The 22,974-nt window shown below is 42.5% G+C and overlaps 2 protein-coding genes across 7 annotated transcripts in view; both read right to left on the reverse strand.

The window, feature by feature from the left end:
• Positions 1–22,974, reverse strand: part of unm_hu7910 (un-named hu7910) — an 82,925-nt gene that overhangs the window by 25,958 nt on the left and 33,993 nt on the right. Inside the window, exons 2-7 of one of the 6 annotated variants that reach the window (XM_034186046.1) lie at positions 18,845–19,033; positions 18,254–18,298; positions 11,701–11,769; positions 8,988–9,026; positions 8,034–8,081; positions 1,326–1,436 (exon numbers count right to left, since the gene is read on the reverse strand). In XM_034186046.1, coding sequence (XP_034041937.1) covers positions 1,326–1,436; positions 8,034–8,081; positions 8,988–9,026; positions 11,701–11,769; positions 18,254–18,298; positions 18,845–19,033 — 501 coding nt within the window. Of the gene's footprint in view, positions 1–1,325; positions 1,437–3,041; positions 3,090–8,033; positions 8,082–8,987; positions 9,027–11,700; positions 11,770–18,253; positions 18,299–18,844; positions 19,034–22,974 lie in introns of all 6 variants that reach the window. The other 5 variants (XM_034186253.1, XM_034186108.1, XM_034186180.1 and 2 more) reach the window with 5 other exon arrangements.
• LOC117524650 (vicilin-like seed storage protein At2g18540) lies at positions 3,969–7,480 on the reverse strand. Its single transcript, XM_034186501.1, has one exon. The coding sequence runs from the start codon at positions 5,738–5,740 to the stop codon at positions 4,880–4,882; it is 861 nt and encodes a 286-aa protein (XP_034042392.1). The 5' UTR covers positions 5,741–7,480; the 3' UTR covers positions 3,969–4,879.

The following is a 22,974-nucleotide window of genomic DNA, read 5'->3' on the forward strand; positions in this document are numbered from 1 at the left end:
TCAGGGTACAGTCTTGGGCCCTCTCCTATTCTTATTGTACATCAATGATATAGGAGAGGGTATAACGTCTCCCATTCAGCGTTTTGCTGATGACTGTGTCCTGTATTGGCCTATCAGATCACCAGTTGATGCTCATAGGCTTCAGGCTGATTTGTCTCTCTTGAGAACTGGTCTCACACATGGAGGATGACTTTCAATATCAGCAAATGCTACAAGTTGTCAGTTACGCCAAGACAGCATCCTTACAGTACTAGATATCAAATTGACAACAAACTGCTGACTGATGTCCCCACAATCCCTATCTTGGGGTTGAATTGCATCACGACCTTAAGTGGGATCAGCATATTCAGAAGATCTCCTCAAAGGCCAGTAGTGTATTAAGTTTCTTGTGGAGGAATTTGTCATCTTGCCCACCTACTTCACACAGGTACGGCCACATTCAGAGCATGCAAGTGCTTCCTGGGACCTTTATCTCATTAAAGGCAAGGCTAAGCTTGAGATGGTCCAGCGCCTAGCAGCCAGATTTGTTTGTAACAAATATAGGAGGGAACCAGGAATTGTTACCAACCTTTGTCACACTCTGGAGTGGCAACCACTGCAGCATAGGAGGGAAGGAAGGCGACTTGTTATGCTGCACAAGATAATCAACAAACAAGTTGCAGTGCCCCTGCCAACGTACATTCTACTTGCTACCCGTACTGGGAGGAGGAAGCAGGACTTCATCCAACTCACAGCATCAACTGACCAGTACCGGCAGAGCTTCTTTCCACGGACAAGTGTTGCTTGGAACCAATTATTGGCCAATATTTAATCGTTGCCCCTAGAGGAGTTTAAGTCTGATGTTGCTTCAGCTCTCCTGACATCATAATCCTAGAACTGGTCTGCACAGTTTTTAGCCATTTTAGGTTGTATACATATGTGATTTTAATTTTTAGTTTGTGCATGTGTTTTTTTTTTTGCCAAATGGGAGATGTTGCCACCTTTGGGTGCTCAGTGTGATGCCCACCAGCAGTTACTGAAGACGGCTGCAGATGTAGATGTAATGAAGTTGTCGTATTATGACATTAAAGTCATTATTTAAACTAAAATGTTCCATGACGGTCACTGACTGATTGATTGATTGATTATCAGTCTACAAGTCAAACCCACAGTAGCGACAGCGAGCAAAACAGGAACAGCCAAAAACAACATGAACCTATTTTTTTTTATTATTTTTTTAGATTTTCACTTTTAAAAATGTTTTTTTTGTTTCATTTATTAATCTAATTTAGGTTTACTGCTGTAGCTCTGGAAAACATTTTTTCTTTTTTGTTTTATAAATGCACCTGGTGCCATCGTCTCATCTGAGGTGTAAGTGGGCGTGGTTTCTGCTGGCTCCTCCTCCTGCAGCTTTGTGGCTTGCTGAGTGGTTGTTTCTGCCGCCGGCTCATGCACACCTTTTTATTTTTAGAGGAGAAAAATCATTAACAAGACAAACAGGATTGTTTTTGTTTGCTACAAATCAAACTACAACTACTAGACACAAACTCAAACCTGCACTGAAACATTTTTTTTTCTCCTTTTTTTGACAAATAGTGACATTAAGGTGCACTGTCCTCGCCAACAGAGCACAGGATCAAAGCCCAAACAGGTTTGGGAAGGAGGCTCAGTTAATGGTACTTTTAAAATAGATCAAGTGGACCAGTTTATTAGAACACCCACAGTTTGATGTGCGGCTGCTGGACGTTTGATGTGCCAATGCTCTGCATTATAAATTAGTGTTAATTTGTCACCTGTTTTTTTTGTTTTTTTTTTAAACTTAGTCTTCTGTCAAATGTCTTTTTTAGTTTTAGTCATATTTAGTCATTCACATTACATTGTTTTTAGTTGACTAAAAGTCTGGTTAATTTAGTCTAGTTTATGTCAAAAGAGAACTTGATGTATTTTAGTCTTTGTCAAAATTCAATTAGATAATTTCTGATTCCCATTTAAGTCAACTCAGTGTTTGACACACCTGAAATAAATGTTACCTGACAAAATACACTTGTTGAATGATTGAAGGTTTGTGGTGTTTTTCCCCAATATTTTAAAATATGTGAGGCTTCCCGTCAGATACAATTAATTTGATTTTCTTGCCAGTCTCATGATATTTAAAATGGGACCAGATATGGGACCAGATATCAAGCCTGTTCTTCCACAAGATTTGTTTGCTCCATGTAGTTTTGTGTTGTAGCCGCAAGGTGGCAATAGTACGTAGTACAGGAAAAAGAGCTGTCTTCCTTAATGGCTGCAGCAATATTGTGAATGCAATAGGCCGTTGTTGCATTCTCTCAATATGTGTGCCTCCACTGTTGGGGGGGGGGGGGGGGGCTGAATATTCATCAAAAACACATACATAAAGCAGCTTTCGCAACTAAATTTCTAAATGCTTGAAAAATATTGAGTTCGGTGTTTTTTTTTTTTTGAAGCAGTGCACTTTAATGTTTCTGATGAATGAGTACAACATAGCATTTTTATAGCGCTCTGTAATCTGCCTGACGCTTTCTGGTGGAAAATGCAGCTGTTTTTCCAGCTTTCCTCTCCAGACACAGCTAGAATTTGTGTGAAACATGTTTGAATCTATACATTAAATTTAGTTTCAAACAAACTATTTTTACTGTTGTAATACTGAATTATTTTTATGAGTAAAGCTGTGACAAAAATGTGTGCACGGTGTGTACAGGATTCCAGCTGACGGTGCCAGCTTTATCTAATATTGTCTTATTATTATGATTGTCACATCTGGAACACATTTAAAGGATGTTGTCCACCTTTCTATTCACGTCTGTATTCCCATGTGCCAGTCCTGACCTGATTGGAACGGAGGTGCGGTTTTTGTTGTTTTGTTCTATAAGCTGCAGTATGGAGCTGACAAAACACTCCTCTGTGTGAGCATGACAGCAATATCAGAGGTTATTTAGGCCCCGCCCCCCAGGCCAAGATTCACAGGTGGGAGAAGAGTGAACAACACCTGATGTGTATGTAGATCAGGTCTGAGTTCACCTGTTGGACTGTGTGCTCACCTGTTCTATCCTCAGGGGTCTGGCCCGCGTCTGGTTTCTCTGTCAGTCCTGTTCAACGGGTAAAAATCAGACACAACGTGAACCAAATCTTCCTCCGGTCAGACCAGAAAACAGTGTTTTACATCAACTCTGGATTCGTTAGCATGTGACCACTGTGTACGAGCTCACATTGATGCTTTTACATGATGGTCTGTTTGAAAGCCAATGAAAAGGAAGCCCTTCAGAATCGGCACCACCCGTCCTCAGTCAGCCGATACGAGCGCAGTGGAACGAGGTCAGAACTGCTTCTACGTGTCAACGTGAAATCAGGTTTGAAACGAGAGTCACCTGCCACGCCCCGTCCCTCTGGCGTGTTCCCAAACACAGACTCCAGAGGGAAGCATCTGAATGGATTACATGACGCATTCGCCACATTTCTCCGTGTTTGTGATCCCATTTTCATTGTTGTTGCCTCGTGTGCATTTGAAAAAGTAATAAGCTTGAAGTGTGCATTTAGTCACTTCAATAACTCCAGGTGTGTTCTGAGTGTTAGATCAAATAAAATGGATCCGCCTGTGGTCTTCAGGTTTTAAGATCCATGTGCACACTGACTCAGAAGTGACAGATTTTCTGACAAGGAAACATCTGTGTGCAAAATGTCAACACACATGAGTGACTCATTTATGGGAGGAGCATCTCCCTGAGGTGAAGCAGGGTCAGCAACACCTCCTCCACCTCCGGCCACCTGATCTCCTCTGAACCCCAGCAAGTGGAAACAGTGCCCCCTGTGGTCAGCTGCATCTCTGTGTTCCCCACAATCTTCAACTCTTAAGTTTTCTTTTTAAAACATAAGGACAACAATTTTTCCACATAGAAGTAATTAAGTAAGACTTTAATGAGACAGACAGGAAACACAAAACAGTGAGGTTGTTTTTTTTTTTTTTTTGTTTTTTATAATGCATGACTGATACAGATTTACAGTTCAGTGTAACAGCTCCTTAATATCATTCTAAAGACTTACATTTCACATCGGGAAAGTATATATTTCAAATAGTGCATAAGCACAAGTAAGGAGGCCAGACTTCAAAGGTGCTCCTGGAAAAGAAAAACCGACAGCCGTTCATTAAGTTGTGACGTTTGTTGCTGACTCTCCACCAAAAAAAAATTAAGACTTCTGCATGAAAGGGATGAGAGATGTAGATGGCCCTGTTCTGGAAAATAACTCAAAACTCAGCGAAATCTTAATATTCATGCTACACCCAGAAGGAAGAATACAAGTCCATTTGAAAAGCTGGATTTATTTATCAAAGACACGTTCAAATCTTAAATAACTAGAAGGAACTCAGAGACCGTGAACTTACTGCTTAAAACATAAACCTGATCCTAGATCCAAAACAGACTCGGGATAAAATTCCAAATAAAAGCCCTCATTTTCTAGGACATGATCCAACTGCTCAGTAAATTTCATTGAAAGCTGTTCATTACTTTTAGAGTTATCGTGCCAACACACAGACGCTCCTCATTAGCTCCTTGGTGGACGTAATTACAGCTCAACATTCTAAATTTTAATAAGAAAAAAATGACTGCTCAAAAAATTAAATTTCTAGAATTATAAGTTTACGTTATGCTGTTGTCGTTGCAGACAGTTGTGACAGAGGAAGACACTCCCCCTTCCACACTGCCAGTCATCCTCAAAGCCAATCAGAGTTCTAGCTCCATTTGTGAGTATCAGTGTTTCTTGGCGCTTCCAGCCGTCTTCAGCTCCGCTGCGCTTGGTTCTCTCCTGATTGCTGAAGTATTTGGTTGTACTTTTTTGTCACTGCCACCTGATGATTTGACTGTGAGCCGTTTGTTTTCCTCTAGACAAGTCCTTCTCTCCTTCTTTCTCTTCCTCCAGTGGATCTGTTCATCGTTGTTTTTCTCATGCCCGCCTCCTTTGCCCTTTCGATGCGCTCGGCCTCCATTTTTTCCCTAAAAGCTTTTTCTCTGGGGAGTCGCTGCTGTGCCACCAGCGGCTCTCTGCGAGGCACCTTTTCCTTTTCTGTCCTCTCCTGCTTTAACCTTTTCCTTTCTTTCTCTCTCCACTCTCTATATTTTGCTGCCTTCTCTCTCTCTCTAGCCTGTCTTTCTTTCTCAAGTCTCTTCTTCTCTGTACTTTCTTGTGCCAGTCGTTCCTTTCCATGAGCAATATGCATGCTCTCCAGCCGCTCTTTTTCTGCCCTTTCTTTGGCAACGCGCTCCCTCTCAAGCTGCTGTTTTTCTGCCTCGTCTCTCTCTATCCTCTCCTTCTCCCTAGCCATCACCACTCTTCCCTTTGTGAGGTGTTCTTTCTCGGCCTGCTGCCGCTCCGGCCGCTCCTCCTCGGCCTGCTGCCGCTCCGGCCGCTCCTCCTCGGCCTGCTGCCGCTCCGGCCGCTCCTCCTCGGCCTGCTGCCGCTCCGGCCGCTCCTCCTCGGCCTGCTGCCGCTCCATCCGCTTCTTCTCTTCCTGCTCCCCCTCCAGCCTCTCCTTTTCAGCCTTCTCCCTTTCCAATCTTTCCCACTCTAGCTTCTTTTCCTCTCTCACCATCTCCTCCCTCTCGATTTCTTCTTTGAGCCATTCATGCTCAGCCTCCAGCCTCTTCATCTTCAGCACCCAGACCTCCTCCCTTGCTTCATCTTCCATGGTAAGGAATGCCTCAATCTCAGCCAGGGCGATTCGAGCAATCCTTTTAACTTCCATCTTTTCGTAGATGGTCCTCAGCTCTTCACGCAGGGCTGAGCGCACCTTGTGGCCAAGGCCTTGGACAGAATGTTCCAAGGTTCTGAATTAAACATGGGGCTTTATAGACATACCAACTGTCAACAAACCAGAACTCAAAACCACAGACATGTGAATGCGAGCTAACAGCAACCGAAGGAGTGTTAGATATGCCTAGCAAGGAGCTAAAAAACCTGAATCCCACAAGAATCAGCATCCTTGTACAGTTTAAAACCAATTCAGAAGTACCAACAATTGATTCTTGTATATTAGTCATGGTATGTTTCTCATGCTGCGGCAGAATGGCAAACAAAAATGCAGCTACATATAAGCAAATATCAGAGTTACAAGTAACTTTAATAATAAAATACAAGACTGTGGAGAATACGTTCAGTGAAGGAGCCCCTTCTTCAGTGAAGGTATTCGCACAGATGAATTTTAGATTTATAGTCTCCCAGAGAACAAGGAGCTTCAATGGCACAATATGCAAACTTTGTAGAATTAGCAAAGCATCTTAGGAACACAAAAAGGGCTGACATTGTGCATCACTACCCAGATACTAATAAAGCAGCGCACCAGTGGCACAGTGCACCACGTTTGCCTCTTAAGACAGCTAAATAAAAGCACTTAGGGGCAGGTCTGTAGCCAACAGAACACGTTTAGTCCTGTTGGCAATTCACGGTAGGCGTTAGTGGCCAGCTGAGAGGCTTCTTATTTTGGACTTTTCTTTCTGTTTGGTTTCTTTCCAGTTTACTTTTTGTTGCTGCCACTCTCCTTTGAGTTTAAATGAGGCTGGCTGCCACACACGTGTGTTAGCCACATTCACTTCTCGGGCTGCCACCCAGAGCAGAGAAGCACGTGTCAGGTCATTTGTTTGCCAAACCATTTTGGACAATTATATCAAGACTGATATTTGTGTGAAACGGGTTTCTTTTTGTTAATGTGCAGTTTGGTTCATGTAGCTGTTGTCCTCCTGGAGCGTTTGCACCGTTGGTACGCGGAGCGAGGTATGTGACACTCACATTTCCTTCTTTTTGTTGGTTTGAAATATTTGTGTGTACTGAGTTATATTTTTAATTATGAGCAAAATGTTTTGGTTTGACTGTATGTTTGTGTTTTTAAAACTTGATATGTATAAATGTTTGTGTTTTTAGTTTCACGGTGCTCGACGACTGAATAAAGTTTTGTACCAGTTGAACTCTGCGCTGTTTATTGATGCCAAGGGCCACTACAGTAGGGTTGGACCATATGTAGGTCTGACATATTAATCATGATGTGGCTACAACACTGGTCAAACACATTTTTTTTTAATCAATCTTGATTGAGCTGTATCAAAAATCAGAACTAGTCATTTCAACATTGGCTAAAAAATAAGACTCAACAATTGTTAGATGTAGCTGGTTCCTAAAATCAGAAGATAACTTTGACCATATTTGCACTACTGTTAAGTACCATTCACCCTAAAGCAGGGACGACACTGTACTGTGGCCTCACCAGGGGAAACTGCAGGAAAATATGGCACCTGCATGTATTTGTAAAGGAGGGTCCACTTCTCATTGACAGTGAAGGGTATAGGATTTAGTACTCATCTTCTCTTAGCTGCTCTTAAAGTTTTCCTTGAATTCTGCATACAAATGGGAACCTCAAACCTTAGCTGTTTATTTATTTATTTAACCTTTGTTTAACCAGGTTAGTCCCACTGAGATTGAGATCTCTGTTGCAAGGGAGAACTGGACAATTATAAAGTTTCCAGTCCACCGAACCTGCACGTCTTTAAATGTGGGAGGAAACTGGAGCACCCGGAGGAAACCCACACAAACACAGGCTGAACATGCAAACTCTACACAGAAAGGCCACAGGTGGGAATCGAACCCATGACCTTCTTGCTGTGAGGCAACAGTGCTAACCACTAATCCACCATGCTTAAAGTTCAGCACTGCTTCTGGTTGGAGTTAACTTAGAGTAAAATAAAAAAAAAGTCAACATTTATGTCTTCAGACTGTGAGATGAAGTGAAAGTAGTCAAACATCTTGGGTTTGGTGGCAGACATCTCTACGGGTTGAGACACACAACCATGCAATTTCAAATCAGGGTGGTTTTAATACCTTGGACGGTTGTCTTTGCATAAGCTGACTCCCTTTGCATCTTGTCTAATACAGGGGAGGAAACAACCTATCAGTTCAAAACCGTCTTGAAGGAATTTCAACAAAGCACATACAGGTAGTAACCAAGTAAACCACACCGTTATGTTAAATTTACACAAGGAGCTGCCTACCTTCTGGAAGTTCTATGTCTTCAGCAGGGACACCTAATATCATGTCTTCTAAGATACCAAACACATATGCAACCAAGATTTCAGGAACAAATATAAGGATAACAAACATCAACACAGACAATCCACCCAAACCACAACACAAAACCAACTCAAAATACCCAGAACGACACTTTAGATAAAGCTCTCTATCATAGCAAACATGAAATAGCCTGCATTACTTAGCAACAATAAACATCCTACAGAAATTTAACTGAGAATATTCCTTCTAATAAAACAGGGAGGCTCATTGTGAGAGTGCAAACTTCAGCCAGAGTAATTAAGACCTCCGCCATGCACCGAGGAGGGCCATCAGAAATCTGACTTAGCTTTATGACATCATGAGTTGAGGATGCTGTACAATGACATGAATATTAAATTAAATTAAAATTAAAGAGACAAAAGAAGAATTTTTAGCCCGATTAAGGCCACCACCAAAAGCAAAGACTCTAACACCTCAAAGTCAACTCGCCTCGACTCGCATTCAGTCCTCTAAATGGTGAGTTTTGGCACCAACATTAAATAAGCCGACAGACAGACGGAGACCAGGACATAACCACCATACTCTTCTGGTGCTTGGCAAAAGTAAAAGTCCACTGACCCATGCCTTTGACGTGCTTTAGTGGTTACAGCACCACCTTGTGTCAGGGATGAACTCCACAAGCTCCAAGACCACCAAACAGCAGAGGGCAGTATAGTGTGTATGTAAGACCCAGCTACACTCCACTGCGCCACAGTCTGGACAAACCAAGGTTCCCTACACCCTGCACGTGGTAGCTCTATAAACTAGAATCAAACAGTTTGAATCCTGTGTCAAGTGGGAATAGAACCAACACCCCAGAATGGGTAATGCATTGTTCCTAACCATTTAGTTACTGTGAACCAAGTGGAGTCATGCAAAGGAAGCAGGAACAATACCTTTCGTGTTATCTTTCTTCTTTCCCTTTTTCTGGTCTTCTAGAAGTTGAGAAACACAATTTGTCACAAGAGCTATTGAAGGATGTTTCAGTCAACACAGGGTCCGAGGACAAAAACACGACACCAAACACAAGGCCCTCCAATAATTACAGCACCACGTCAATTTGTTCCCCCAACATGGACACCATTTATTTTTCAATCCCTGTTATGACGCTGACGAGCCAGAGGACGTCGTTTGTACACAGACTAACCCTCCTTTGGGCTTCTGTGGTTTAACAGCACACTGGGGACACATAGAATGCAGGCAGCCACTCAGAGGCTGTAACTTATGAGGAACAGGCTTTAAAAAAGTACAGCCAAAGGACAAGAACTCAATGTTGAGACGTTAATTAAATAAAGATGTCTGTATACAACAACGCACTGAAAAACAGGTTTTCTGATTAACTTCTCAATTCATACTGCACCATTTTTAAACTGAAGCAATTACAAATGTTGGTCAGGGAAAGGGTTAAGCTGTTTCCCCTACAATCTTTTCAGGCCCAGTGGTACTCACTGACCCCCCCCCCCCCCCCCCCCCAACACACACACACACACACACAAAAAAATTGCAAGATGCATTGTACAGAAAAATGCAAGGTGCTCAGAAATGCAAAAGCTAAATGTTAAGTGATGTGATTGTGCTCATTGTTTTTGGAATCCCTCCACAGTCCTGTAAAACAAACACAACACTACTTTTCACACAATACACAAGTATCACGCGTCCAGGGGCCCAAAAGAAGATTTTGAGCATTTCTGAGTGATTTTTAGGTTCAACGCAAACCTCCCCTAAGTTCATCAAAAAATATAACTAAATTCTTTTAACTGATATCTGGTTTATACGCTGATAGTTTAGGCGAGTTTTACCGTGTATACACATACACACACAGTCCTCAGTATTGACAGCAGTCCGATTGTCAGGGACAAGTAGAAAAATGTGATCGGATAACACAGATCTCCTATAAATGTTGCCCAAATTAGACAAGCCAAAAAAAAATCTGTGTTAAAATTAAGGACAAAGTGCCTGTCATCTCTTCTTTGTGTAGCAAAGCCTGCTGGAAATGCCACACCTCTGGAAAACAATGAGTTATTACGATTGTTTCCGAGGACGTGCCAATCAGGACTGCTGACCTGAAAGAATTCTGATCAGTGTGCAGGATGAATGTATTTATCCAGAAAGAAAAGCCTCATGCCTGATGGGTGCAAGCAATATATTTGGGAAGAACCAAAATTTAATGTGCATATTTATTGTCAGACTCCCCCCAGTCACTACTGATAGATCCCCTTTTTTTTCTTGGAAGTTTAAGTCCAGACACCTGGTAAAGCATGTCCACACAAAAGGAGACTGGGCCAAATGTGGCCTGCAGGGCATCAGTTAGTAATCCTCAGACATGTACTGCACAATGGCAAACATGTTGCCCCACAAATGAGCACTCAGACCACGTTAAGAATCAAAGTCTTATACATTGTTGTAATAATATGTTGCCTTTAGCAGCACAGATATCTGGTGTGAAACATGAGTTACTGGAGAGTTTCAATGGTGTGAAAAGTGAGAGCATGAAAAAAACATGGGTAGTGCACACACGCACAAGTGGAAGTTGATGTCTGACTTATCTTTATATGTCGTCCGGCTAATGTCTTTTTTTTTTTTTTTTTAAACTAGTCAAAATCTGTGTAGATGTCAGATTCTGACGTTTGACACCTTCTACTGAAAGCTCTGACAGGAAGTGTAAAACACTAGCTTCGGGGAGTAAACGTCCTCCTACACATTTCTTCCATCAACCCGCTAAATAAGCTAATTCTAAGGAGTTCAGCTCTTCAGGTGGCCTGGGTGAGTGACCAGAGTCTCATTGGTCATCAGGGCGAACAGGGAGCCTCACTACTGTCTGTGGCTCTGCTTTCCTATTGGTTCTGGAGGTCCAGTATAACCCCTTTGATCTCCACGTCACTGGAGGCGGCCCCGCTGCCGTCCTCCTGTGGCAGTCCTGCCTGCCCGTCTTCATCCCTCTCCTCCTCCTCCTCACCTTGCTCTACAGGTGAGGATACTACATCATAAAGGAAGGTGACGAAGCCCTGGATCCAATCAGATCCATCCTCAGCTAAAATATTAAGAACTTCCTCAAGCGACTCGGCATTTGCTTTACTGCTGCCATCTTTGGTCAAGCCTGACGAGAGAAAGAGAAGGAAAAAAGAAAAACAGACGAAACAAGAAAGGAATTGGAGATGAAAAAAGAACAAAGGCAAAGAAATGAAGAGGCGGAGAAGAAATGAAGGTAGAAGAGGAAGGAAAGAAAAGGAAAACAACAACAAAAAACAAAAATGGGGCAAACATAAAGAACAATGATGCGGGACAGAGAGAAAATAAACGAGTTAACTCAGTCGCAGCTGAATGACAAGAAAATAAGTTTTTAACTTTCAGTCTGTTTAGATTCTAACGCGTATGATCGTTCAGTGACATCTGGATTCAGGACAAAAACTCCAACTGAGAGCGACAAAAGTGCACATTAGGAAGATGGTAACTCCTGAACGTTATAAACATGCTGATGGCGCGTTTGGTGGTCTTTTCACATTGTTGTTGTGCTGAGACAGACGTCAAACCAGAGGAACTGGGACACAACTGTAAACCGGATCAGTCACGCTGTGCAGTCAGAACGGGAAGAAGGGAAGGAGGACTCACCCAGGAGCACCTTGGCATCGTCCACGTCAAAGTCCCCATCACCATCCGTGTCATAAACGGTCAGTTTTCCTGATTGAAGAAGAGAAGGACAAGAAGGATGAGTGATGCTCTCAGGAAGAAAAAGAAAACAGCAAAATACATATTCTTTATTTTCTATATTTTATTTTTTATTTATGTATTCATTATCAAGGAGTACTGTATTTTCCAGAGTATTTTTTTTTCATTTTCTTCTTCTTTGAAGTAGTTTGGGAGGTCCTGCAACTCGTACACCAGTGTGACTTTTACCAGAAAACATGGTCAATTTATAATATGGTGAAAGCAAAAAAAGTAGTGTTTACTTCATTCAACAGTTACAAAGTTTGACTTTATCTAGTTAATTGCCTTCGGCTGCTCCCCTGTTGTCACTCGGGGTCACCACAGTAAACCTGGATGTTGATTTGGCACAAGTTTTACACCAGATGCCCTACCTGATGCATCTCCACATTACATGAAGAAATTGGCAGTGGTGGGGTTTGAACCGGGAACCTTCTGCACTGAAACCCATCTCACCCATATTGGCCTCTCTTCATTGGCTTCCTGTTAATTCTAGAATAGAATTTAAAATTCTTCTTCTTACTTATAAGGTTTTGAATAATCAGGTCCCATCTTATCTTAGGGACCTCGTAGTACCATATCACCCCAATAGAGCGCTTCGCTCTCAGACTGCAGGCTTACTTGTAGTTCCTAGGGTTTGTAAGAGTAGAATGGGAGGCAGAGCCTTCAGCTTTCAGGCTCCTCTCCTGTGGAACCAGCTCCCAATTCAGATCAGGGAGACAGACACCCTCTCTACTTGTAAGATTAGGCTTAAAACTTTCCTTTTTGCTAAAGCTTATAGTTAGGGCTGGATCAGGTGACCCTGAACCATCCCTTAGTTATGCTGCTATAGACGTAGACTGCTGGGGGGTTCCCATGATGCACTGTTTCTTTCTCTTTTTGCTCTGTATGCACCACTCTGCATTTAATCATTAGTGATCGATCTCTGCTCCCCTCCACAGCATGTCTTTTTCCTGGTTCTCTCCCTCAGCCCCAACCAGTCCCAGCAGAAGACTGCCCCTCCCTGAGCCTGGTTCTGCTGGAGGTTTCTTCCTGTTAAAAGGGAGTTTTTCCTTCCCACTGTAGCCAAGTGCTTGCTCACAGGGGGTCGTTTTGACCGTTGGGGTTTTACATAATTATTGTATGGCCTTGCCTTACAATATAAAGCGCCTTGGGGCAACTGTTTGTTGTGATTTGGCGCTATATAAAAAAATTGATTGATTGATTGAAACCTACACACTACCCACTTGGCCACCACCCCTGCCACAAAATTTGGCTTTATCTGAATTCTAATAACTAAAATGATAGACCCTGCATCCATATAGCTTTTTTTTTCTGGCAGAAAAGCACAGAGCGAGCACCCAAAAGCACTTCATTCGAGTGGTTTGTTTCCATGACAACCATAAACAGCTAACGACTTGCTTATAAAAAGTACAGCAGATAAAAAGTACTCACCCACAGTCAGAGCTGAGCATCTGTCCAATCTGTTGTCACAGATGAGGTTTTTTTTGTCTCCATCGTGACAGATTTCAAGTGACAAATCACCCTCCCCCCACCCGTTTGCCTGAAAAAGTGCTACAATGACGTCACAGCATCTTTCGAAAAGCTTTTCAATTTAAAAGCACTTGGAGATGGTGCACAAAAAATGTGGTCCCCTTTGAAAAAAGGTGTTGGGTGCAGTGTTTTTTTTGGAGGTCGTTCTCATTTAGAGCAATTGAAAATAAATGCTGGTACCCAGGAAAAAACAAACAAACAAAACCCCACAACAACAACAATGCTATGTGGACACAGGGCCTAAGCATTTAAAAACTTTTTTTTTTTAAATCTATGGGTTTATGAAAACATAAAGGGGGTAAACACGCTGAGTATACACCAACAAAAATCCTGTTGGATATTTTGTTATGGGGGAAAATGGGATATTTTCCATCATAGATTCTAAAGTAAAAGGTTAACACACAGCAACATCAAGGTCAAAACACCCTGCACATGTGTAATCGTGTCAGTGAAACATTTGGAACAAATGGCAAAAAAAAAAAAGGTCATATAGCAACATGGCACATAACATGACAAAGTGTGAAGCACGAAAAGAGGAAACAACAAAAAACATATGTCACATCATTCACACTTGTTAAACAACACTCCTCAAAACTGTCAGATCACACCAGAGTCTAATCTGAGAATGTGATGCATGCTGGGAAATCAGAGTCATGCTGCTGCAGACGGTGTCCAGACACTCCGGCTTCAGGCTCCAGAACAGACAGTTTAACGGTGCAATCTCTCAAAATGGGCGTGGCTCTGCACACAAGTATCACATGTCACCAAATAAATAAAATCACTGATTTGGTCATCCGGTGAACACATACTGCAGCTACATGCTAATCAGATAAGATGGCTTGTTTAAGGAGCCGCTGTAAAGTTTGTGCTAGCCTAGCAAGCCTGCTAACGTGATTATTACCCGGATACGTTCATTTGTTAATGTTGCAAATAACGTGGAAACCACTGAGGTAATTTATGACTTGGGGTTTTCATATGGAAAACTTTAAATAGAACAAAATGTCAAACGTGATCTTGGCTCATGTTACAACTGAGAGCAAACTTTACTGAGTAAAAACGGCAACGCGAACGGAAATTGTTCTTCTGTATAAATAACTCCTAAATAAATACATGACCACAACGTATGGTGCGCAGAAGCACTGACCTGCCTCATAACTAGAGAAAATATGAGAGCTACATAAGTTAACTATTTAAATGCGTAACTTACATAAAGGTGCGTTTACACATAAGCAAGATGCATTACGAATGTCATTTTTCTGTCATTTGTGACACATTCCTGACATTCTTAATGTGACTTAACGCATCTGAATAGGTTTCTTAATAGTGCGTGTTGGTGCGTGATATTCTTGACATTCGTGGAGCATATTTTTGGCCGTCAAAAAATCTTCCACGAATGTCACACACCACCCTCATTTCGTCTCACGTCGTGGAGGTCGCAACTGAGCATACTGATCCGTCTTGAGTATTGATCCTTAATAGAACGTGACAACGTTCGTAGTGGTTCCTGTGATGGTTCTTGGAGCCCAAATTGTCACGCGTTATTACGAAGTGACACGGAAACTGTCAAGTTTTGACACGACTTGTAACGCGGCGTCACATTTCACTGCGTGCCACGACGGATCAGGTTTCTGTCACGTGCGCACAATTAAACTTGGCTCCAAGTGTCGTTCCACAGTTCCTGCTGAAGCTCCTCAAAACACTCCTGCAGGTGTTCCACCTGCTGTTGTAACCGATGAGCGGGAGAACGAGTCTGAGCCAGAGGAGCGAGAGGAGACTCACGTGCAGCCAGACATCTCTGCACCTCCTCCAGTCCGGCGGAGGAAGAAGCGTGCGCACAATTAAACCCTGCTGTACCGCATTCAGTTTGACTGCTGACACCAAGTCGGCTAAAAGTCTAATTTCAGTGCTCTTCAGCGCGCTCCTGCAGGTGTTCCACCGGCTGCATGTGCCTAATGTTTGGGAAAACGCGCGAGACGAGAGCCGCATGAAGCCACACATCTGGCTCTGTCCTCCTCCTCCTCCTCTCTGCACCACTCCATGGCACAGAGCCCAACTACGCATGTAGTCACAAAGTTCTTCTGAAAAACTGGAGCGATCTGAATTCGGTTGGATGAATATGGGTGTGTGTGTGGAGACAATTCACCTCGTTCACAACGTGACAGAACTTAACGATGCGCTGTTATGCGCAATAGCGTGCAACAATGCGGAACACTATTCTTGACCGTGCGTAATGGTTCCTGATAATTCTCCGGCAACACGTGCCATTAATCGTAACGTGTGGTAACAGGTAGCAGCAGTTCCTGAGGACACCTGACGCCTCTGCCCCGAATAATCACATTTGTGATCAGCGGCCAAGAATGTGTACTTCGTGGCATTCGTGACTTGTCGTTATGTGTAAACGCAGCATTAGATAAATTGACGTGTACTGCTTGCGCCAGAAACAAGGACAACAAGACCAGAAATCATTTTTTTAAACAAAGAATCAACATGCTAGTGAGCCAATAAATTAGGCAAGGTATACAATGACCCTTTTAATATCTACCAAAAACATTTAAGAACTTTTTTGTCCAATAAATTACTTCTCCCAGTAGAGTTTGCAATATTTACAGTTGATCTTATATTTGTATATGGTATTTTCCAAAGTATGTCACTTTTTTCTTCTTTTTTTTTTTTTTTTTTTTTTTACTAGATTGGGAGGTCCTGCGACTTATACACTGGAAAAAAAAAGAAAAAAAAAATCAAACACTTTATTCACAACTTTAAGTTGTGCGTGTCAGGAGAAATTCTGTCCTGACAAACGTTCGTGTCTTAAAATTAAAGTATACATTAATACTGGAAAGTCAAACCCCTACGAGCCAAAAAATAAAATCCTGCATTTCTGACATTTATAAATAACTGTTTTTCCTCAAACGAAGTCAGACTCGTTTCCGGTGGAGGTTGACCTCCCCCAGGGCTGCGCCTTGTCACCAATCCTGTTTGTGATATTCATGGACAGGATATCGAGGTGTAGTTGGGGGGAGGAGGGTTTCTGGTTTGTTGGGCTCAGGGTCTCATCACTGCTTTTTGATGTGGTCCTGTTGGCTTCATCAGCCTGTGACCTCCAACACTCACTGGATCAGTTCGCAGCCGAGTGTGAAGCAGCTGGGATGAGGATCAGCACCTCTAAATCTGAGGCCATGGTTCTCAGCAGGAAACCGATGGATTGCCTACTCCAGGTAGGGCATGAGGTCTAACCCCAAGTGAAGGAGTTCAAGTACTTCAGGGTCTTGTTCATGAGTGAGGGGATGATGGACCGTGAGATTGGCCAGAGAGTCGGTGCAGCAGGGGCGGTGTTGCATTCACTCTACTGTACTGTTGTGACGAAAAAGGAGCTGAGCCAAAAAGTGAAGCTCTCGATCTACTGGTCAGTCTTCGCTCCTACTCTCACCTATGGTCATGAATGATTGGGTCATGACTGAAAGAACTAAATTGTGGGTGCAAGTGGCCGAAATGGGCTTCCTCAGGAGGGTGGCTGGTGTCTCCCTTAGAGACAGGGTGAGAAGTTCGGTCATCCGTGGGGAGCTCAGAGTAGAGCTGCTGCTCCTTCACATAGAAAGGAGCCACCTGAGGTGGTTCAGGCATCTGGTAAGGATGCCCCCTGGGCGCCTCCCAAGGGAGGTGTTCCAGGCACGTCCATCTGGGAGGAGACCCCGAGGAAGAGATTATATCTCCACACTGGCCTGGGAACGCCTCGGGATCCCCCAGTCAGAGGTGGTCAATGTGGCCCAGGAAAGGGAAGTCTGGGGTCCCCTGCTGGAGCTGTTGCCCCCTGCCCCCCACCCTAACCCGGAAAAGCGGTTGAAGATGAGTGTTTTTCCTCAATTTTTGGGTTTGAAGTAGGAAATGTTCCAGAAGCCTCTCATTAACTGCTAGATGGAGACAAAATCTGCTGAAATGTCTCTCGACTGTTTATTCATTTGAGAAAATAAGACAGACTGACAATCAAAAATAAACTTACAGTTGTGCCCCTCCCCCTTATAGACAACTTACTTGTTAATAATGATTAATGTGACTGTTAATATTAATGATTATAATGACTATTTATATCAGACTTTCTAAACACAATAAACTACAATAACAAAAGAATAAATGACAATAAAAAGTACACTACAGCAATGCACAAAAATCCTAAATTAAAGAGCTGATAATAAAGAAAAAACATGTGAGTGGGACGCCGTATGATTCCTTGGCTCATCCTGACTCAAAAACTACTTTCTATCATTAAGGCACAAATTTGCATCAAGCGTTGTGACATTCAAATGGAAGCGGAAGAACAACACCGGCAGTTTGTGTTCAAGTGTAGCTAAACCTCAACACCACCACAGTGTACACCTCAGCCTCTATGACATCACTTCCTGCTCCTGTAACGGCTGCACAGACCAGAGGATGTCATGGTGAAGGAATCCGCTGGTTCTTCAATAAAATGATAAAATCTTGCTGATCCAGAATATTTAATATTTATTGAATATGGAAACACTACAATAATGTTTGGATTCAAAATAACCTTCAGCACGTTATGCTGAGAATTGCTGTTCTTAGCATAACTTGCTTGTTTTTTTTTTGTGCATTTGTTTTTTTAAACAAACCAGATTCTCTAAAACTGGATGACATAATCATTGCCAGCAGCTACGCTATTGCTCTTATTCTGCACGTTGTTAGCAAGTGTCGCCTTAAAGGTCAGAAGTATATTAACATGCCTTTAGATCTGATATTTTCATGTTCAAAATCCATAAAACTTGAACTTCTCAAAAACAGATGCAGATCACTCAGGAGAGTATTCCACCAGCGACTGCAACAAGCTGAATGCTGACATTAAGGTCACTCACTCATCATTAAGACATGACGATGTGAGGTGATGGACGGACAATAGGACATCTGGAGACTGTACCTTGTAAACCTTCAGAAAAGTTCATTTGAAACTCCTTAGCTCTGGCTGCATGCAGAGACAACAGAGAATTATTCAAACAGAGATGACAAACCACAACATTAATCACAACATTTTAACCACTGTTAGCAGGTCGCAGCTGATTAGCAGTTCTATTATTGGTTAAGTGAGTAAGTATTGATACAGCAGTTGGGAGAAGACTGAAAGGGAGACTTTATTCAGCTGTCTGCACCCAGGAAGACCACCGGTCCATCCTCACCAACGCAGAGTAACTATCAAAACAATACGTGGGCGTGTCCTTGGCCACGAGCCTGGGACCACGCCCACAGAAGCAGCACATGACTGTGCTGTTATAGGCGACGTTCCTCGCAATGCAAATCGTTCGTGACATCATGATAAATGTAAAGCAAGATCCTCTGATAACAGAAGCTGCAAAGTGATTCATGCCTTATAGTGCCATCCAGTGGTGGCAGGATTGAAGTACAAATGAGTGTTGGAGGGCTGGTTGTCATTTTTCTGAGCACATCCCTTTTTGACCAGATAGACAGGTAGAGTTCGTGTCTTTTAACACTTTTAAAGCATCCTTGTGCTTACCAATGATGCTGTTGTAGTCCACAATGTCAAAGTAGACCACAGCCATGGAGCTCCAGATCCCCAGCAGAGCCAGGACTACAAACCAGGTACAGATGGAGTATTGAGAACCACCTCCAGTACTGCCACCACTCCCTCCTCTGCTTGCCTCTTTCTTTCCATTCTTGCTCTCCACTGGCGGTGGCTTCACCTCTGAGGAAACAGTCCACAGTCAGTTCCAGACTCTGGTTTTAATGTTTGAAAGCCAACATCCTTCCCAGTGTCTCATAATAATAATTCAATAGTTTTTAAATTAATGATTAAATGACTCTTCTACTGAGAAATAATCAAGTGTTTAATCAATTCATTTGAGTGAAATGTGAGGATACGCTTCATTATCTTTCATGTAAGAAACTGATTTTAGCTGTTTTTACCCGAGGACCATCGAATATGGCCATCGGGTATCGCGAAGACTTTGTGTCCATCTGTCCATGCTCACCATAAGTCCAGTCTTCTTACTGCCTTCAGTCTTCAAATTCACACGAAACATTCTTGGGTCAAGTTCAGAGATGGCTAACCTTGACCTATTCTAAGAGGTATTTTAAGAGATTAAATGGTCACTTTCTGTTTCACTCCATTCCTTTTTTTTTTTTTTTTTTTTTGAGGGGCGGGGGTGACAGCCAATCAGAGTACAGCAAACTGTTTTGTTTGTGTGTAAATATAATCTCTTTGTCCTATATTCTGTAAAAGCTAGTGAGAAATAAATACTTCTAAGACTGAAAATGCTGTTTTTGGAACCTGATAACACCTCTGGAGTCATTCACAAGACATCTCGCTAACTCAAAGCCAACTTGTCCAAAGCTCATGTATGTGTACACGCACACCCTCCTGCAGACGCCATAAAAAATAAATAAATAAAACATTGTTTATGATTGATCAACTCATGATAGAGGGGCTTTATTGAACATTTACAAGTTGTACATAAGACAATAGGATCTTACTAATTAAAGTAAATAATAAATATATTATATATATATATACATATATATATATATATATATATAAAAACCTATCCTGGCATCCGTCCCTCTGTGGGAGATGATGGTGTAGCATCCAGTTTGGTTTTTTGCTTTTTGTTTGTTTTAATACACTTTTTCAAGTAAATTTAATTTATTTCATTTATACAGCGTCAAATCACAACAGAGTTGCCTCAAGGTGCTTCACACAGGTAAGGTCTACCCTTACCAACCCCCAGAAGAATACAGGTGACAGTGGTAAGAAAAAACTCCCTCTGATGATTTGAGGAAGAAACCTCAAGCAGACCAGACTCAAAGAGGTGACCCTCTGCTTGGGCCATGATACAGACACAAATTACAATACGAATATACGAGGTCTCTTAGATAATAAACCGACCCTTTTATTATTTTTTTTAACTATATGGATTTGAATGACATGCGATTACACCAATCACGCTTGAACCCTCGTGCGCATGCGTGAGTTTTTTCACGCGTGTCGGTGACGTCATTTCCCTGTGGGCAGGCCTTGAGTGAGATGTGGTCCCGCCCTCTCGGCTGAATTCCTTTGTTTCACACGCTGCTCGAGACGGCGACGTTGCTTTATCAAAATTTTTTCTGGACCTGTGAGGAATATCCGAGTGGACACTATTCGAGAAATTAAGCTGGTTTTCTGTGAAAAGTTTAACGGCTGATGAGAGATTATGGGGTGTTTCTGTCGGTGTAAGGACTTCCCACGGAGCGGGACGTCGCGCAGCGCTTCCAGGCGCTGTCGTCGGCCTGTTTCGAGCTGAAATCATCCTAATTTAAGGCTTAATTCACCCAGGACATCGTGAGAGAACAGAGAAGATTCAGAAGAGGCCGGCATGAGGAATTTATGCGGACATTCCACTGTTTAAGGACATTTTTTTAATGAAAGATGTACGCGCAAATTCGCCGAGTCGTTTCCGTGACGACTCGGCAAATCTGTGTGCGCCGCGACAGGAAAAACACCTCTGTGTTGAAAACCATTTGTAGAATTCAGGCGGCTTTTAATGGCTTTCAACAAGTGAGTAACTGAGAAATTGTTTAACAGCTTGGGCATGTTCCAACTTGCCCGTTAAGATTTCCAACGGAGGTGTTTTTCCTGTCGCGACCCCCCGCGGTCGGGTCCAGCCCGACATGCGACTCTGCCCGCACGTTCTTTCATTACAAAATGACCGTTAACAATGGAATGTCCGAATAAACTCCTCATGCCGACTTCTTGTGAAAGTTCTCTGTTCTCTGACGACTTACTGCGTCAACAGAGCCTGAAATGTGGAAGTTTTCAACTTGAAACGGCGAGACGCTGCCACCTCGAAGCGCAGATCGCCGTCAGGCGCCGTGGACCGTCCTTAAAGCGACACTACCAGACCAAAATCTCTCATTAGCCGTTAAAATTTTTACCGAAAACCAGCTGAATTTATTGAATGGTGTCCACTCAGTTGTGCCTTACAGTTTTGAAAAAATTTTTATCAAACAAAGCAACAGTCTCTGAGCCATTCCTAAACAATGAAAAAAAAAATCGATGAGCAGGTGGACGACTCCTCACTCAAAGACTGCCCACAGGCGAATGACGTAACCGACAGGCGTGAAAAAACTCTTGCATGCCCACGAGGGTTCAAGCATGTCTGATGTAATCACACGTGATTCAAATCCATATGGTTTTTGAAAAAAATAATAAGGTCGGATACTTTTCTAATAGACCTCGTACATGAAATTTTTGTCTTTTGTTTACATATTGTCTGTTATATTTATTGCCTTACAATATAAAGCGCCTTGGGGCAACTGTTTGTTGTGATTTGGCGCTATATAAAAAAAAAATTGATTGATTGATTGATTGATTTATATATACATACACATCGCACTGGGATACCAATTGAACAACTGCAAATTATAAAGAAGACATTGTTCATTTGGATGAGAGTATTTTAGCATTGCATTTTTTTTTAATTATACACTAAGAAAGCAAATGTTACTTACACAACAATCTTTCAATCATAATTCTCTCTGTTATGTGTTTGTTAGTTCGTTGAAAAACTCAGAAACCACACACAGCTCAATTGTTATTTTTCCAGGCAACATGTAAAATTAGCTGAAGATTTGCAGTAACAATTTTCTAAGCAAAATTGTGACTCCAAGTATATATATATAAGTACATTATAAATCCCATTGCAAGTTTTCATTCAAATCTTTGGATTTCATGCCAACGTTACCCTGTTAGCATCATGTTAGCACTGCATACTTATGTTAGCATGTACAGCAGCTTTGTAAGGACGCCAGGGACAAAACTGTAGACCTGCACAAGGCTGGGATGGACTACAGGACAACAGGCAAGCAGCTTGGTATAAGACAACAACTGTTATGATTATTTATTAGAAAGTGGAAGAAACACAAGATGACTGTCAATCTCCCTCGGTCTTGGATTCCATGCAAGATCTCACTTTGTGGGGTAAAGATGATTTTGAGAAAGCTCAGAACTACACAGGAGGACCTGGTCAATGACCTGAAGAGAGCTGGGACCACAGTCACAAAGATTACATTAGTAACACATGATGCTGTCATGGTTTAAAATCCTGCAGGGCAGCAAGGTCCCCCTGCTCAAGCCAGAACATTTCCAGGCCCGTTTGAAGTTCACCAGTGACCATCTGGATGATCCAGAGGAGGCATGGGAGAAGGTCATGTGGTCAGATGAGGCCAGAATAGAGATTTTTGGAATCAACTCCACTTGCCATGTTTAGAGGATGAGAACAACCCCAAGAAAACCATCCCAACCGTGAAGCATGGGGGTGGAAACATCATACTCTGGGGTTGCTCTTCTGCAAAGGGGACAGAACGACTGCACCATATTAAAGGGAGGATGGATGGGGTCATGTATTGTGAGATTTTGGCAAACAACCTCCTTCCCTCAGTAAGAGCATTGAAGATGGGTCATGGCTGGGTCTTCAGCATGACAATGACCCCAAACACACATCCAGGGCAACTAAGGAGGGGCTCCGTAAGAAGCATTTCGAGGTCCTGGAGTGGCCTGGCCAGTCTCCAGACCTGAACTCAATAGAAAATCTTTGGAGGGAGCTGAAACTCCAAACCTGAAAGATTTGGAGAAGATCTGTGTAGAGGAGT

This window comes from Thalassophryne amazonica, chromosome 1 (genome assembly GCF_902500255.1).
Source record: "Thalassophryne amazonica chromosome 1, fThaAma1.1, whole genome shotgun sequence".
NCBI classification, from domain to species: domain Eukaryota; kingdom Metazoa; phylum Chordata; class Actinopteri; order Batrachoidiformes; family Batrachoididae; genus Thalassophryne; species Thalassophryne amazonica.